Here is a 17,532-nt window from a genome sequence, read left to right as displayed (position 1 = left end):
TAATATCAGCTCTCTACTCTGTGGGGAGAGCTACAAAATAACTGTCAGCGGACAAGGACGGAACTGCCTCAGTCCTGCCAGGGACTGGCACCGCATAGTTGCAGGTAACTAATGCTAATACTTCTATGTTTTTCATTGTGTTGATATAAAAAAAATGAGGCGATGATAGATACAGAATGAGAAGCAAATACATCTTGTGTTTAGTCGAGGTGTTCCAATCTTTGTGAATTATCAAGAGCAGGGGTCTCAAACCCGCGGCCCGCGGGCCAAATGTGGCCCGCAAGACACTAGTTTGAGGCCCCTGCCTTGATATGAAAGTGCGGCCCGCGCATGTTTGATATGGATGCTGTATGGTATCATGTACCCAGAAAAAATTATTACGTTTGATTAATATTCATGTTAAAGGTTAAATAACTGTTAATAGTTGTCGTCCCTATCCGTGTGGAAGTGGTAATTTTTGGGCTATTTAAGTTTAAAGGAAATAACTTGAAGGCTAGGTCGCTAGCTCTCTAGTTTGCGAGTTAGCATGTGTCTCAAGACCCTGCAGTTGCGCAATATGTTGTAAATAAAAAGAGTATAAATGTGACTATAGTCGTGTTTTGTCATGTCTACAGGGCTCTAATAATGCTTTGTTCATTTTCATCTGAAAAAAATAATTTGTCTAGCCACCAACTATATGTGGTTTCTTAAGTTTTTATTATTTGCCGTTTTATTATTATTATTATATTTATTTATTTATTACTGATTGATTGATTTTCTTTATTCTCGATTTGTTTATTTATCGATTTGTTTATTATTTATTTTATTGTAGAACAATAAAAAGTAAAATATTTGAGAACAGTGGAATGTTTTATCAGAGCTTTTCTTGTAGAAAATCAAAACCAAAGCAAAGTTTATTCATTTTTCTGTTTTTAATAAATGCGTTTTTTGGGGTTTTTTTTGGAAAACCTGATGCGGCCTAGTCTCGCCCAGACCCTAGCTCCAGTGGCCTGATTGAGTTTGAGACCCCTGATAAAGAGCATCTTTCAATAGCACAATATATTACCCTGAATTGCAGAATTGTGACTTGTTACACTCTTCATCCACCAACCTGTCCTGCACTCTAACATGTAACGTACATGCTCTTTTCGATCTTTCCTCCTACAGCTCCATGCCCTCCGACCCATCTCCATGTCGACTCATCCTGCGAATCAAACGACATCTCGGTGTCATGGCAAGCCTCACTAGGCTCATTGACTTACGTGGCAGTAGCAGAGAATGCACAAGGCCAGCAATGGATGTGCAACACGAGCAGCACTTCTTGCTCCATATATGGTCTGTTATGTGGACAGCAGTACCAGGTCTACGTTGCCGGTGCAGATGAAAAGTGTATTGGAGCCAAAAGTAACATCGAAGTGATTCAAACAGGTGACATGTCAGTAATTATAACAACATGTAATGTACTTCCTCTAACTAAGTCTTTACTCCCTCAGCCCCGTGTGTACCACAAGATATCAAATACGACCTCGACTGCCTATATGGTGTCCTCAACATTACCTGGCAGTCGACAGATTATGCGCCATACTTTGAAGCTTCTGTGGTGAGCAGCGAAGGTGACGTCAAAATGTGCATGACAGACACTCGTCAATGCATCGTGCAGGACATGCAGTGTGGGCTCACCTACAATGTGACAGTTGTAGCCCAAGATGGTACCTGCAACAGTTCCCACAGCCCAGCAGAGCAGGTCACCACAGGTAAGTGTAGATCAACTAGATTAACAGATAATCCTACCAAGAGTACAGATACTTCATTTATCTGTGGTGTTTCTGAAACAATGGTTAGCATAGAGACATACAGTAATATAACTAATGGCACAAGCCAAAATGCTCTGCATGATTCATCATAAAACATCCATCCATCATCATCATTTAAATACACATTTAAATACACATTTAAACTTGAACAGGGGAACTGAGCTTGTTCTTCTACTTCTCCACAATTCCCTTGTCAGCTCCATGTCCTCTGTCATCCTTCCTTCCCACTGTGGACTGTGACACCGGAAGTGTATTCGTAAACTGGACCAACAGCATCACCGGGGTCATGTACACGGTGTCCACCGTTGATGCTTCAGGTCGTCAACATAACTGCAGTGCTACAAACAGCGGTTGTGGTCTGAACATGCTGGATTGTGGGAAAGAGTACAACATTACAGTCACCCCATCAAGAGATGGATGTGTGGGTAGAGACAGCCCAACGATGTGGATTCAAACAGGTAAGGAATTATGATAGATATAAAGAAATATCTCAGGTAATTAAGACTTTTAAGCTTGCAAAGGGGATTTTTCTTGAATTAAGTGCTTAAATAATGGATATTTTGTTCAACACATACTATATGGACAAAAATCTTGGAACAAGCATCTTATTCAATTATTTAGTTAACACAACACAGCCCTTATTTGGAACATGCAATAAGGAAAGCAGAGCCAACTCATTAGGCAATATCGCTTCCACTGTCAAAAACAATAAGAAATGTAGAAGATAACCATACAATATAATGTAAAGTAAATGTACAATGAGTATAACTTTATCATTTCTTCCTGTAGTCCCTTGCACACCTCATCTCTCCGATGTGGAGATCGACTGCCTGACAAACTCGCCCTGGGTGATAGGCGATGAGGCTGCAGGCGCAGAGGATTACATTGTCTTGGTGACTGACAGCCTCGGTGACGTCCAAATGTTTCAGTGCAACTCCACTTCTGACAGCAGTTGCACTCTGCCTCCGCTGATGTGTAGCCAAAACTTTACATTTAGTCTGAAAGCCCGTGGTCAGCAGTGCACCAGTCAACCCAGCAACGCTGTCACAACTTATACAGGTATAAATACACCACATATACCAGTGTAGCGATCATCTGTCATCATCCCAATAACAAGTTTTATTTATCTGCATATTTCAGTTCTGCAGAATGATCATGCCTGTTCATTCTCTTCCCTCCAGGTCCTTGTTCTCCTGTAGTTTTAGAAAAGTCAGTCAGTTGTGACAACGGCACTATTAGCATCTCCTGGGCGACCGTTCCTGGTGCTATGTCATACACGGCCACGCTGGAGCAGATGAACGGACACACAGCCTGTTGCACCACGTCAGACACAAGTTGTGACATCACTGACCTGCCATGTGGAGAGATGTATGTTCTGCTTGTCATGGCTGAGGGAAAAACCTGCAACAGTTCTCAGAGTCAAGGAGACATAGTCAGGACAGGTACAAGACATACGTACAAGTGATACTAAAAGATTGTATTTGATTGATACAAAATGAATCTTTACTGTCCTCTACTAGTGCCATGTGCTCCCCAAAATCTCCAAGCAAACCTGAGTTGCATTGACAACACGGCATCCATGTCGTGGAACCACAGCAATGGAAGTCAGATGTACCGTGTGAGGGCCACAAGTGTGACTGGAGAGATGGACGAGTGTAGCACCCATGAAACACAATGTGACCTGACTGGCCTGAGCTGTGGGCAGCTCTACACAGCGTCTGTAACAGCAGAAGATAGCGACTGTCAGAGCGAACCAAGTGATAGTGTGACAATCAAGACGGGTATGCATGGCTTCTTTCTGGATGTGTTTGTCAACACCTGAGTAAATATAATTATCAGTGATAAGTCTTAATTTTATGATGAATTCACATTGAAACTGAGAAAAATCAAGCTCAAAACCACACACCCACTGTGCTTGTTCTCTCTAGTGCCATGTACCCCTGAAAATATCTCCTCCATGGTGGACTGTGACACAAAGTCTCTGAACGTTTACTGGACTGAGAGCTTAGGAGCCGACTCTTACATCGCCAATGTGCTAGACAGCAACGGGCAGACCACGACATGCCAGGGCACAAATGAGTCATGTAGCATAATGGGAATAAGCTGCGGCCTGATATATCATGTCTCTGTGGTCTCCTCTGATGGATACTGCAGCAGCCCACCCACTCAATTAATCAACACTGCCCCAGGTAACATATAATAAGAGACAAAAATTTGTCTTGCACAGAATAGCATGATCACACTTTTTGTGTTATGCAATAACATATTACTATAAATTATCATTAGACCAACACCATAGATACTATATGTACTTGAATTATGCATCACACACAAACACCATACTTGGCTTGTGTGCACATGATCATGAAACAGTAGAGTAGATGACTGAGATCACTTTTGTGCCTATGTTCCTTTCAGTCCCCTGTCCACCAACACATATTTCGGCAGTGCTTGACTGCTACACACAAACTGCCACAGTGAACTGGTATCCGAGTGATGGTGCTGTGTCTTACACGGTCAAGGCCACCAATCCTGGTGACCTTACTACTTGTGAAACCAACACTACCAACTGTGATCTAGAAAGGCTGCTTTGTGGACAAAGCTACTCCATCGCTGTCATAGCTGTGGGAAGTACCTGCAACACCACCGCTTACATGACTGGAATGCTGCTCACTGGTGAGTTTATTGCTTTATTGTTCCTTAATTTAATCTCACAGGATGTTTAAAGAGATTACATTACAAAAGAATCTTACCAGAAACCTAAAAATTTCAAGATTCTCATATATGTATAAGCATTTATTAATATTATTAGCGGATGCCCTCATTTGTTTAATAACTCACCTACACTTGTGCTTGTCCTTCCCACAGAGCCATGCATCCCCAGCTACATCAGCGCCTATTATAGCCTAACTATTGGCCAGATATTGTGGGGCTCTACCATGGGTGCAGACAACTATGTAGTGGAAGGTGTGACAGACCAGGGTCTGATGGTCTCCTGTAATACCAACCACACCTACTGCGCCCTGTACAACATGGAGTGCGGACAGATATACAACATTAGTGTCACGGCAAACAATGACGCATGCCAAGGTGTGTCCACCTCAACTGAGGACGTTCAGATTAAAACAGGTAAGGAAACAAATGTAGGTATGTTTTAATAATTTTTGTAATAGTTTTGGTAGACAGCCACAACCTTGTACAATAGAGTCACAACAGAGTCAACAATAGAGTCACCAGCAGTGTACGTAGATGCGAAACGGGCCATGGCTCGACTGTTCAGCCCAGGCCAGAGAGGGCCAGGAAGGGGACAGGAATTGCACCCACGCATGGTATGATTGTGAACGAGAGCTGACACCCTGATCTCAGTCAAACACATTTGAGATAAACTACAATAATGATCGTGATACAGGCCTTCTCATCTCAACCCCACAACTCCATCAGTTTGTGTGCATGGGCTTGACTTGACTCTTCTTTACATAAAATGGTAAATGCATGTAATCATTATTGTTACCTTTAGAGCCATGTCCGCCCACCAACGTTCAAGCAAGTGTAAACTGCTCAAACAACGTGGCAATTCTGTCTTGGGAGGCAACTTTTGGAGCCATGGGATATGAAGCCAACCTCGCCGGACGCGACGGCCACTATCTGTCATGCTATACCGAATACACTTTCTGTAGCATTGAAGACCTCCACTGTGGAACTGTCTACTACACCACTGTCATTGCCATTGGAGAAACACTCAACAGCACCGAGTCTACCACCGTGCATCTGGACTCAGGTGTGTAGGCTGAGGATTTTTTTTTGCAATTTGACTCCTGTTTTTTGACAGTCTTGCAATGCAAATAGTATTTGTTCTGTGACTGAGATCATTTGCCTGGATTATGTCCTGTTTTACTGAATGTCATATATTGTAGAAACTTCTATAGTCGCTCACATCTGTCGGCAGGGTGATACTTTTTTTGTTTATTGCTAATTTGAGACATGTTTGCACTCATAAAGACAAATGCTGATCATACGTTTGCTTATTTTGCTATATCAAGCCCCCTGTGCGGTTACAAATGTGGTAACTTCCTTGGAGTGCGACAACAACACAGTAGAGGTGAACTGGACCTATGCCAGTGGAGCCGATTCCTACATGGTGACTGCAGTTTCAGCTGATGGCCACCAGGCTGTGTGTGAGAGTCAAGAGCAACAGTGTGATTTGACAGACCTGCTGTGTGGTCAGAAGTATAATATCAGCATCACATCCATCAGTGACCACTGCCAAGCTGAAACAGGAAGTGAAGTCACCGTCACAACAAGTGAGTCCAGCAAACTTCTCCGACATTTGTCAGTTTGCTTCATCTTTCCTTGGCCTGTCATGATAACAAATTTTGCTGGATGGTAATTGTCCTTCAAAGTATTCTTGTTAATTGATTTGTTATTTATTATCTTTCCTGATACTCATACTATTTTTTAAAAACACCATAAGATCCCTGATTATTAATTTTTTTATGTAAAAAAACAACTAACAGACAGTACCTCTGCAGGTCCTTGTGAGCCCTTGTATGTTGGTGTGGACCTGCAATGTGGGACAAGCGCAGCCAATGTGTACTGGGAGGAAAGTAAGGAAGTGGGACTTTACATGGTAGTCGCCACCTCCAGCATGGGAATGTTTCACCAGTGCAACTCCACCAATTCCAGCTGCAAGTTCTCTGACTTGGACTGTGGAGAAACATACACATTCTCCGTAACTGCACACAGTGACATGTGCTACAGTGAAAACAGCAGCATTGTTTACATTCAGACAGGTAATCAAGGAATATGTTAATTGGTAACCACCACAGGAATATACAACGTATAATATCATGTAATATGAGTCACAACAGGATGCTATTGGATAATAATGTGACTGGCAACAAATTCCTATTCCAGAGCCATGCCAGCCAACAGACCTCAGAGCTGATGGGTCATGTGACAATGACACAGTTGCGGTGTATTGGTCGGGTGCTAAAGGTGCCACAGGCTATGTGCTGACAGCAACAGGAGACCTCGGATATGTCGCATCTTTCCAAACTGATGAGGCAATGACTGAGACAGAGCTTCCTTGTGGCCAGATGTTCACTTTCACTGTAAAAGCGCAAGATGATCGATGCGATAGTGCTGCAAGTCAGCCTGCTGTATTCAAGACAGGTATGGCCAGGGAATATAATTCTCTGGGGTTCATTATTCACTTTATATTGGTTTAATTCAATCTCTGTCCAGGACCTTGTGTGCCCCAACATGTGCAGAGTCACACACATTGTGAAGACAATATAGGCTCAGTTAGCTGGGCTGACGCAGATGGCGCAGAGTACTATTTGGCAATTGCTGTGGGAGAGGATGGCCATACCCACATGTGCATGACGGCCAACACAAGCTGCACTTGGGATGACCTGCACTGTGGGGAGCGGTACACTGTTCATATCATAGCAGATGACAACATGTGCAGCAGCATGCCAAGCAACAGCACTACAATACAAATGGGTATGCATTTGAAAAATATACGATATCCTGCATATAATGTGTGTAATTGTCACCACTGTAAAATTAATTTGTTTGCTTCTGCAGCAAGCTGTATACCCCAAAATTTGAACTCTACAGTCAACTGCACCACAAAGGTTATTATTTCATACCTTTAATATCTAATTGTTGAATACATTATTTCATTAAATTTATTTACAATATTTAACTATTCTTACAATATTGTTAATTTCTTTACATTTTTTCCCCAAGGTGGCATCACTGACGTGGAATCCAGTCCAAACTGCAGATTACTACATTGTGTCAGCCGAGGCAAACGACAGCCTTGCTGTGCAGCTAAGCACCAACAACACCTGGACCTTGTTCCATGAGTTCCTTTGTGGCCAGGTTTACTTCCTGACCGTGCAGGCAGTCGACTCAATGTGCACCAGCCGCCCCAGCGAGCCATCAGTGCTTAAGTCAGGTAGATTAAACCTGTTACCTGTTACCTGTTACTGGAAACAATAACGGCATTTGAAATGTTACTGTCCCAATTGTTCTTTTCTCTAGGAACAATATTTGTAACTTACATAATTGGCTTTTAAAATGCAGCTCCAACATGATGGAGCAATATTTTTATACTTTGCCTCTGTGGGGGCAGGCGGGGCTGCCTGCCTGTATCCTGTATTAAATAGGGTTATTAATCAATTTTTATAATTTTGACAAACACCAACTGTACGTTTTCATGCTGATCTTATTATCTGATGACAGCATGGGGATAACATACAAACGCCACACAGAGATGTCCAACTTTGTAGCTCTATACTGTATACTGTAAGTTATTATTGATATTTTAAAGAATGTTGAACTTACTGTCTGTTCTTTCCACAGAGCCTTGTCCACCTACAGGTGTCCTCAGTGCCATGAACTGCGAGTTAGAGATTGCCATGATATCGTGGACTGACTCTGATGGTGCTGATTTCTACACGGCCACCATAACACAGGAGGATGGTCAGTCACAAAGCTGTTGGTCTGAAAGTTTGCAGTGTGGCATGCCGTACGTCCCTTGTGGACAGAATTACACAGTCACTGTCGTCGCCGCCAATGAGAATTGCAACTCTGAGCCCAGTGAGAAGAGCACACTGCAATCAGGTGAGTTTTTTTATTTTGTATGACAGTTGAGGTGTCAACTAGTTGACCTAAAACTTCTCTCAAATAGGTTTGTTATTAAATAGGACTGGTACGATATGTATTTGTTTTCGGCCCCCAGTTCCTCCATCATTCTTCAACAAGATACTGAATTCTCTAATGGCACAATAAACCATTATTGTGTGAAATACCTTGAAAGAAATTTAGTGAATAATTGTGTTTTTTCTGTGATATTATTAATTTGCATGCAATATTCTAAAATTGACAACTGCCCTGCCCTCCTCATTAGCACCGTGTGTACCAACTAACGTGGATGTGACACTTGACTGTACGAGCAATGAAGCTGCTGTTACCTGGAACGCCACCAAGGGGGCATTGTCCTATACAGTGATTGCTCAGAGTACACAGGGGACCCAATCCACATGTGAGAGCATCGAACCAACTTGTAACCTAACCAACTTGGCCTGCGGGCAGTCCTACTTTGTCCAGGTGGTGGCCCAGGATGATCTCTGCAGTAGCTTGCCGAGCCCTGCTCAACAGTTCAATTCCGGTAAAACCAGAAATACAAATGTTTCTATTTCATACGTATTAAGTATTGTGTAATAGATATACTGTATATTTGTCTGTTTTTTTGTTTTTCTTTCACTTCTTAGTTCCCTGCACGCCCAACATTAACTCAGTTGCTTTTGACTGCTTCACCAACTCTGCCTTGCTGGACTGGGCATTTTCTGAGGGTGCCTTGAACTACTCAGCCACAGCTCAGTCATCTAGTGGCCATGTTTCTATCTGCAACTCCACTTTCAACAGCTGTGAGCTACTGGACCTACAATGTGGCCAGACATACACTGTTGTCACTACTGCATCTGATGGGGAATGCAGTAGCCCTACTAGCAACATTTTGCTGGTTGAATCAGGTGAGCATTGACCTAAAATCAGTGTAATGTAATAGATTTTTTTTTAAACTCAAAAGCATTAACTGAAAAGTACAATTAAATAACAAATAAATATTGGGAGAGCCGTTGAGACCCTTCTTCAGATTTACTAGCGGTATCTTGATTGTTTTATTTATTTGCCTGACACCATACACATACTGTATGTCTAATAACAATGTTCAACTGTCCCTGTTCATCAATGTGTTATTAACAGGATTAGAATTTTCCATTAACCTCTTAACCTTTCTCCACTCAGCGCCTTGTCTCCCTGATGGTGTGGTAACGCTTTTGGACTGTCCTACAAACACAGCTCAGGTAGAATGGCAGGCCAGCATGGGGGCTGATACCTACGTGGTCCAAGCTGTTGGCATCGGGGAATATGAATCTCTCTGTGAGACAGAAACACAGTCATGTGTCTTCTCGGATCTCATGTGTGGCCTCACTTACAATATCAGTGTGACCGCCATTAACACTGTGTGTAATGTTTCCCAGAGTGACATCACACAGCTAAGAGCAGGTAAGCTAAAGATATATACTACTGTCAATACTTGATATAAACACATTACACATTAGTACTTGGTGCCTATATTGAATGTCTGAAATGTATTAATTCTGCATAAATGTGCTGGATAGAGAGGTGGGGTATTGCTGCAGGAATTGTGCGGTACAATGCTTGATGATGATTTATTGTATGGGATGAAATCACACATTTGATTTAGCACTGCATCAACATGATGATTCTATGTTAGATGGAAGATGTTCATTCTTATCAGAACAGTATAACAGCCATATATACTATATACATACACACACTGCAGAACTCATAATATGATTCTATACTACATTATTATTTTTCCAATATCAGGTTTCCAATTATCAGGTTACATTCTTTTGGAATAACCTCTTTGCATTTGTGTGTTTTTGGCTGTATTAGCGCCATGTGTTCCTCAGCATGTGCAGGCTCAGGTGGTTTGTGAGTCTGGTGCTGTGGCACTGTCCTGGGAGCCCAGCAAGGGAGCGCTCTCTTACACTTCGGTGGCCCAGGACAGCGGTGGCTACGCATCAGTGTGTAACAGCAGCACGGCAGCATGCCTGTTCGATGATTTGATGTGTGGTCTCAACTACTCTATCACTGTTAGTGCCACAGATGAAATATGTAGCAGTGCTGGAAGCTCTGTTGTGGATTTCAATGCAGGTACTATTTGTATATGTAACTTGCCTTTTGTTTGATGGAATTTTGCCCATTATTGACAATCCTTATGTGAAACGTAACACGCACCTCTTTCACTTTTCTGTGTCCTTACAGTGCCCTGCGTGCCACAGATGGTATCAGCAGAGATGCTGTGCAATGATAACACAGGTGTTGTGTCTTGGGAAGACGGTGAGGGTGTGTCCTCCTACATGGTGCAAGCATTTGGACCAAATGGTCACCACATCGAATGTAACAACATGGCACCAAGTTGTCAGCTGCCCAGCATGTACTGTGGTCAACTTTACAACCTGACGGTGACAGCTCGGGATGGACGCTGTGATAACAGTCACGCTTACCTCAACCTACAATCAGGTATTTATCCACAGTTGTGTTTTTTCCCCAAGAAATGATTAATGTTTTTGCTCATACGTATATATACTCTCTTTTCTAGTGCCTTGCAGGCCTACCAATGTTAAAGCGTCTGTGCAGTGCCCCTCAAACTCTGCTGGCGTGACATGGGAGCGTGCTAGTGGAGCCGTCTCCTACCTTGCCGTTGGTGTCACATCAGATGGAAGCCACCAGACTGAGTGTAACAACACAATGACTTATTGTGATATGAGCGACCTGCTGTGTGGACACACCTATAATGTGAGCGTATTTGGTCAAGATGAGTCCTGTTCCAGCATGGAAAGTGATACAACGTTTGTGCAAACAGGTACCACAAAAACAATGCCAGACTTGTACGTTTAACAACATTATATTATATATTTTAAATGCCTTTTTCTCAATCCTCTGCAGCTCCTTGTCCACCTCAGGATGTGGCTGTTGATGCACTTTGTGACGAGGATGCGATGTCTGTGTCCTGGTCAGCCAACCCCGGTGCCCAGTACTTCCATGTGGTGGCAGTGAGCCAAAGTGGGGCAAGACTCTACTGTAACTCAAGCGGCACAGTTTGCACTATTGATAATCTATCCTGTGGGGAGAGCTACAGTGTTACTGTAGCCTCTGTAAGAAATGGCTGCGAGGGCGAGCCCAGCCCTGTAGTAGAGACCTCTTCAGGTAACACTGCACTTTTCATGTCTCATGGGTTTTGTCAATATTTACATTTGTATAACTTTACAGGATGGGGAGATTTTAATTAATTGTAGCACCCCCGTGTCTGTACTCTTATTGCCTAATTTTCTCACCCTATTCATCAAGTCCCAGTCCACCTTGTTCTTATTAAAGAGTGCCTGCTTAAGTCGATGTCGATATACATGGTTGACATAAAATTTGAAACCCAAAGGGGTCATTTGTATGAAAAATATGTCTGTTTATGTTGACATGTGCTGTATTATTTTCAACTTCCTCTTAATCGCTTAGCAGCGTGAAACAACATTAACATAAGACTCGGGAAGTAGAGCAGGTTGGCAGGAAAAACGGAAGGTTGGTGGTTTAATCCCTGCTTCCTCCATCCCAGTCACTGTTGTTGTATCCTTGGGTAAGACAATTGGAAATTGAAAATCACAAGCAATGACTACTTAGGGTTTTGATTTTGGTTATGTCGACAACCGCTCGTGTTGACATCAGTCAGCCAGCCAATAGAGTTGTTTTCCCAGGGGTACAAAAATGTCCCGATCTTTCTGCAAGATTACCTTAAGTAGAAGAAGTAATTGAAAGTGAATCATGAATGTTGTTGGTAAACTATACTGTAACATTGCTGCTGAGGACCTTTTTCAGACTTTGTGCGACTTTGTGTGACTTCTAGTGCCTGGCTACAATTGAATACCACCTCCAAACCAATATGTCTCTTATTTGCCATGAACCAAGCAGCCCTGTTCATTGTATATTTGTGTAGAATCAATTCTGATGGTTCATGCATGCATTTTGCAGCTCCATGTGTGCCCACCAATATCAACACATATCTGGACTGTGTGACAAACTCCGCCTGGATGATGTGGGATCCGTCTGATGGAGCTGTCAGCTACGTTGTGCTGGCTCAAGGCATCGGAGGTCACAACTCCACCTGTACCTCTACCTCACCTCCATGCAATGTTCCAGATCTGAAATGTGGGACGCATTACACCTTCCATGTGACTGCTGTCAACAAACACTGCCACAGTAATCACAGCAACACCTTTGAGCTTGAGACAGGTAATATTGCAAATTGTTTATATGAAGGCTTATGAATTAAACAATCTTTCTGAGGTACTCACAAATATGTTTAAAAAGGGAAATGGGAAACAGTCATTGGATTACACCACACTATTGTATATTATGATTTTGTTTCATAGTATTTGGCTCATATATATGGGGACGCTTTTGAACACCTACTTTAAACCAAATAGGCTCCTTGCGTGGACATTGAAAAATGTACTCGATTTTACTTGATAACTGCAACATTTTCTGACACATCATATTTGATCTGTCCTGCAGGTCCTTGTGCTCTAACATCAATCAGCGCAGTGACACAATGCAACAGTGACACCATCCTTGTCGAATGGGAGATGTCAAATGAGACACCCTTTTACGTGGCAACAGCTGAGGGCTATGACCAATCCCTCACGTCCTGTAACAGCACCTCCAGTTCCTGTGAACTCCAGGGAATCCACTGTGACATGCACTACAGCATCATTGTATCTGCTTCTTCTAATAGGTGCAGCAACCTTCGAAGTCCACCAGCAAGGATCCAAACAGGTACTTATTTTTTGTAGTTGTAAATATAAATACGATATTTACACATTTTATTCATCGAGAGTTTTAAATGTGCTTGAGAAAGTGAAACTACAATCACCCATATGAGCAGTTGATGTCAATATCATTTATTATTATCCTTATTTAGCTCCCTGCGCCCCGCAAAATGTGACTGCGGTACCCGCTTGTGAGGAGAACGGCGCCATAGTGACATGGGCCTACTCTCCTGTGGCTACATCATACCTGCTGACAGCTACAGGGAGAGATGGACATGTCGCAAGTTGCAACAGCTCCGTCAATAACTGCACCCTCACTGATCTGCACTGTGGCCAGCCATACAGCTTGACTGTCACGGCGAGGAGCGACAACTGCACCAGTGAACCGTCTGCTGCATCTTTCAGAACAGGTGAACTAATTAGATATTTCATATTTCTGCTGAGGCTACTTTTGAGGCCTTTTATGCTCATTTTTTGGCCTTTTGTATTGAGTCCTATGGAGAAAGTTTTCTAGATCTAGAATCTACACCTATCTGGTTTTGGATTTCCAAAACAGTCTTATTAAATTCATTCTACCCAGAGCCCACCTCCTTGTACACTCCACTGCGATTGGTCACAATCCGAAGTGTTCTTGAAGACACTTCTGAACCCCAATTTATAATTTTGGAGTTAATAGTAAATGAATAAACGGAGATCTACTTAAAAAATGGTTGGGAGCTACTGGTAGTCTTTTGCAGGACAACCCGTGTTTAAAAAGCTCGGTTAGGCCACTGACTGGCAGTGACAAAAGACTGTTTGCAACTCCAGACATCAGTGAGCTTGTAACTTACACACACCGCATGACACACATGAGCACAAACTTTCACATGCATAAATTTTGCACGTCGCTTGACTAGACGGTGACAAACGGTAATTCAATTATCAGGTTTCATTCAAAATGAACGCAGTAGAGGTGATGTGTGTGGCACCGACTTAAAAAAAAAATCATAAAAATTTGCATTTGTTTTTCGTTGCAGCGCCTTGTGCACCTTCTGGCCTTGCAGTGGCTTTTGAATGTGAGAACACTGCTGCCATCCTTACTTGGACCTCCTCTGAGGGTGCTGCAAAGTATTACGGCTGTGCTAAATCTATGGATGGAGAGATTCTTTACTGTGACAGCACCAACACATCCTGCACTATCGAAGGCCTGCAATGCGGGGACATGTACAACTTCACAGTTGAAGCCTCCGACAGCTTCTGCAACAGTTCCTATAGTGCGCCCGTGGAGAGGGGAGCAGGTATGAATGTCAACAGTCGTCAAATGGAAATGCAACAAAACATGCACAAAGACTATTTCTGAATTGGCCTTTACTTTCTCCTTACTTTCTCAAGTTCCATGTGCTCCCACTGCTCTGGATATTGGAATACAGAGAATAGGCCATAATCACTGGCTCATGTCCTTGTGGGAAACGGTCGACTGTCCCAATGTCGAGTATTTAGTGGAAATATCTGGTCGAATCCAAGACAACCCACAGGCCCTGATGAGTGTTTCTTCTTATTGGCTGTCCATACCATACTTTGAGACCACGATGCCTTGCAGCACACCTTACAATCTCACAATACGCTCCAGAAACTCAGCCGGAGCTAGTGAGCCTTCGAATGCCTATATTGGAGTCTCAGGTAATATTCTGTTATGCTGCACGACACAAAGCTTTTTCTGAACATTTTGTTTCACAGTGGATGCTACTTTATTGATTTTTCATCTGTTGAAAGGCTTCTTGCCTTCTTTACTTTTGTGGCTGACAGCACCAAACATTACTTAGCCCTACACTGGAAGCAGTGTGGACAATACTAGAGTGTTGGGAATAAATTCATACAATCTAATGGAACAAATATTGCAATTTAAGTTGTGAATGGAGGTCAGTGCTTCTGATAGTGTTTAGGCCAGCAGAGAAGGCCTTGCAGGCTTTTGACAGGTTTTGATCAGTCAATTGTGTACGCTTGAAACTTGGCATAATGAATTTGCCATAACACCTACAATACATTTGATCCTATGCTTCCATTTGGGTCAACAGAGTACATCTTTAAAGTGTAGTATTCATTTGCTTCATGTCTTGTCTGTGGGCTGAAATCTTGAGAATTAAAATATAATTTCTTACTGGAAAATGTGCAACTGAATGTTTTTAAAGCATGCCATGTTTTGTTTTTCTAGTACCCTGTGCTCCAAAGAATGTGCAATACACTGGTAGCACTCAGTCTGCTACACTCTCTTGGGATGCATCGGTGCATGCCACGGGTTACAGTGTCTACGATGTCTCCGGGGAAAGCCGTGTTGTGCTTTGCAGCACCACCGGCCTCTCTTGCCAGCTGACCAACTTCAGTCCGGGTTACACTGAGGTGACAGCTAGTAATACTGTCGGAGAGAGCATCCCGAGCGGTATCACTACAGGTGAAATACTGATTCTGTTTCACTATTCTTTTTTTTAATCATCTCTCATTCAAACGTGATGCCAGATCAAAAGATAGTGATACCAGTCCAGTTTCTGAGCAATTTAGAGTCTCTCTGATTAACCATGCTTTTCGACTGTGCGAGGAAAAAGGAGTAAATGGAGGAAATACACAGTTGAACACAGAACTACACAATCAATCAAAAATATCCCCCAAAGCCTGATCTGAAGGAAAATGGTATTACCCTTTCTGACACATCTGGGCTCCTTTTTATTTGCAATAACCTTAACTACAAAATACCATACATTCATAATAACTTTGAGCAACAGTTCTGCAAACTGGGTAGAAATTGCTAATTATTAATAATAAAGCTTTCTTGGCACCTTGAACAACATACACTTTTATGTAACAATGCAAATCCAGTCCAGTTAAGTGTTTTCATCATATTCAGGTCCAGTTGGATCTCGCAGGAAGAGAGATTTGCGGGCTTCTCGGATCCATGCCATCCTTGACAATGGTAAATATTAGTAAAACACTTAAAAACACACAATAGCACTGCATGCCTGTAAAACCCTCTCATGTTTTTTTTTACCTGACTCTCAGATCTGGAAACTCCAAAGTTGCTAAACATAACCCTCAGCGGAGCATCACTGTATGTGAAGTGGGCAACGGTAAACGATGCAACCGAGTACACACTCGTCATTGAGGAAGAACAGCAACAGCAGGTGGACAATAACCAGCGCAGAGTAAGAATTGTGGAAGGAGATTATTACACTGAGACTGACCTCAAACCTAAGACCACCTACTGCATCAGGCTGGCAGCGAGAAACCCCATCAGCCAAAGTGACTACAGCACGCTAGAATGCAAAACCACTAGTGGTGACTCCTGGTGAAACACACCCACTTAAAAGGACATTGGGCTGCACAGACACGCCATCATGTTAGATTATATAAATTATGATCGACTAAAATGAACAAAGAAATACAAAGAGTACTTAAATATTTTAGTTTGTTTATTTAGCTCATGTAAATTCTGATTATCCTAACAGGTATGTGGCATTACAGCTGCATGTGTATTTATCATAAACTGTATTATTATTGTAGATAGATAATTTCATATTTTGCCTGATTATCACATTGTGACTGTACTAGTCAACTTAAAAACTGGGAATGTATCGCAATATTAAATAGGACCATGCAGTATATATGTATTTTCTGAATGATGTATAACATGATTTGTCCAGCAGTGAGTACTTAAGTGAGTAGAATTTTTTAAAGCAATGCCAGAAGATCTTTTGAAATATTAAAAGTGCCTATAAGAAATCGTGTCACTTTTTGTGTTTGTGTGATGTAACTGATTTTAAATAAACAGATGCAAGGCAGTAGATTTTGCACAAATCGCATTAAAAAGTTACGTAGTTCTGTGAATGGTACCTGAACAGCACCCCTTAGAACACAGTGTTTGCAAGTCTTTGGCACTAGTTCCATCCTGCTCTGACAGGAAGAAAAAAGACAATCACTAATGGATTCTTCATGTATGTGCAATATATGAACCAATAGGTAAGTTTAATGATTATGTTGACATCAATAGTGAACTATACTTTCAGGGTTCGTGATAAGAATATCCACTCATTTTTCTCTGTCTTTCTGCATATTTCGACTACACACATCATAAAGAACACACACACACACACACCTTCCTGCATAATAAAAGATGATTGTGGATAAGTGATATAGAAAATCAATGAATGAATAAAGGATTCTCTGTCCGGAATCTGTCTATAATGCTCCAACTGTAAAAGAAAATGAACCACTACTCATTTTTCACACTGCTGTATGTACAATAGTCATCCTTGTACTTCGCTAGTGAAGCTCATTCAATCGATAAT

At 42.1% G+C, this 17,532-nt stretch overlaps 2 protein-coding genes across 2 annotated transcripts; both read left to right on the top strand.

Moving 5' to 3' along the window:
• Positions 1-1,118: 1,118 nt before the first annotated feature.
• On the top strand, positions 1,119-6,272 carry LOC144898339 (fibronectin type III domain-containing protein 7-like). The gene is made up of 13 exons (XM_078789910.1): positions 1,119-1,407; positions 1,473-1,592; positions 1,674-1,733; positions 1,991-2,251; positions 2,583-2,852; positions 2,975-3,235; positions 3,314-3,574; positions 3,722-3,982; positions 4,212-4,469; positions 4,662-4,922; positions 5,311-5,571; positions 5,834-6,094; positions 6,265-6,272. The coding sequence occupies exons 1-13, from the start codon at positions 1,119-1,121 to the stop codon at positions 6,270-6,272; spliced, it is 2,832 nt and encodes a 943-aa protein (XP_078646036.1).
• Positions 6,273-7,040: 768 nt separating this feature from the next.
• Positions 7,041-15,762, top strand: LOC144898338 (uncharacterized). The gene is made up of 18 exons (XM_078789909.1): positions 7,041-7,298; positions 7,383-7,432; positions 7,548-7,758; positions 8,166-8,426; positions 8,713-8,973; positions 9,077-9,337; positions 9,612-9,872; positions 10,290-10,550; positions 10,662-10,919; positions 10,999-11,262; positions 11,346-11,606; positions 12,420-12,680; positions 12,963-13,223; positions 13,369-13,626; positions 14,233-14,493; positions 14,588-14,875; positions 15,408-15,644; positions 15,710-15,762. Exons 1-18 carry the CDS (start codon positions 7,169-7,171, stop codon positions 15,760-15,762), a joined length of 4,098 nt encoding a protein of 1,365 aa, XP_078646035.1. The 5' UTR covers positions 7,041-7,168.
• Positions 15,763-17,532: the final 1,770 nt, after the last annotated feature.

The sequence above is a fragment of the Doryrhamphus excisus genome, linkage group LG4 (genome assembly GCF_037039965.1).
Source record: "Doryrhamphus excisus strain RoL-2023G ecotype Guam linkage group LG4, RoL_Dexc_Guam_v1.1, whole genome shotgun sequence".
NCBI classification, from domain to species: domain Eukaryota; kingdom Metazoa; phylum Chordata; class Actinopteri; order Syngnathiformes; family Syngnathidae; genus Doryrhamphus; species Doryrhamphus excisus.
Note: the sequence above shows the minus strand (reverse complement) of the source record. Positions and strands in the feature narration are given on the sequence as shown.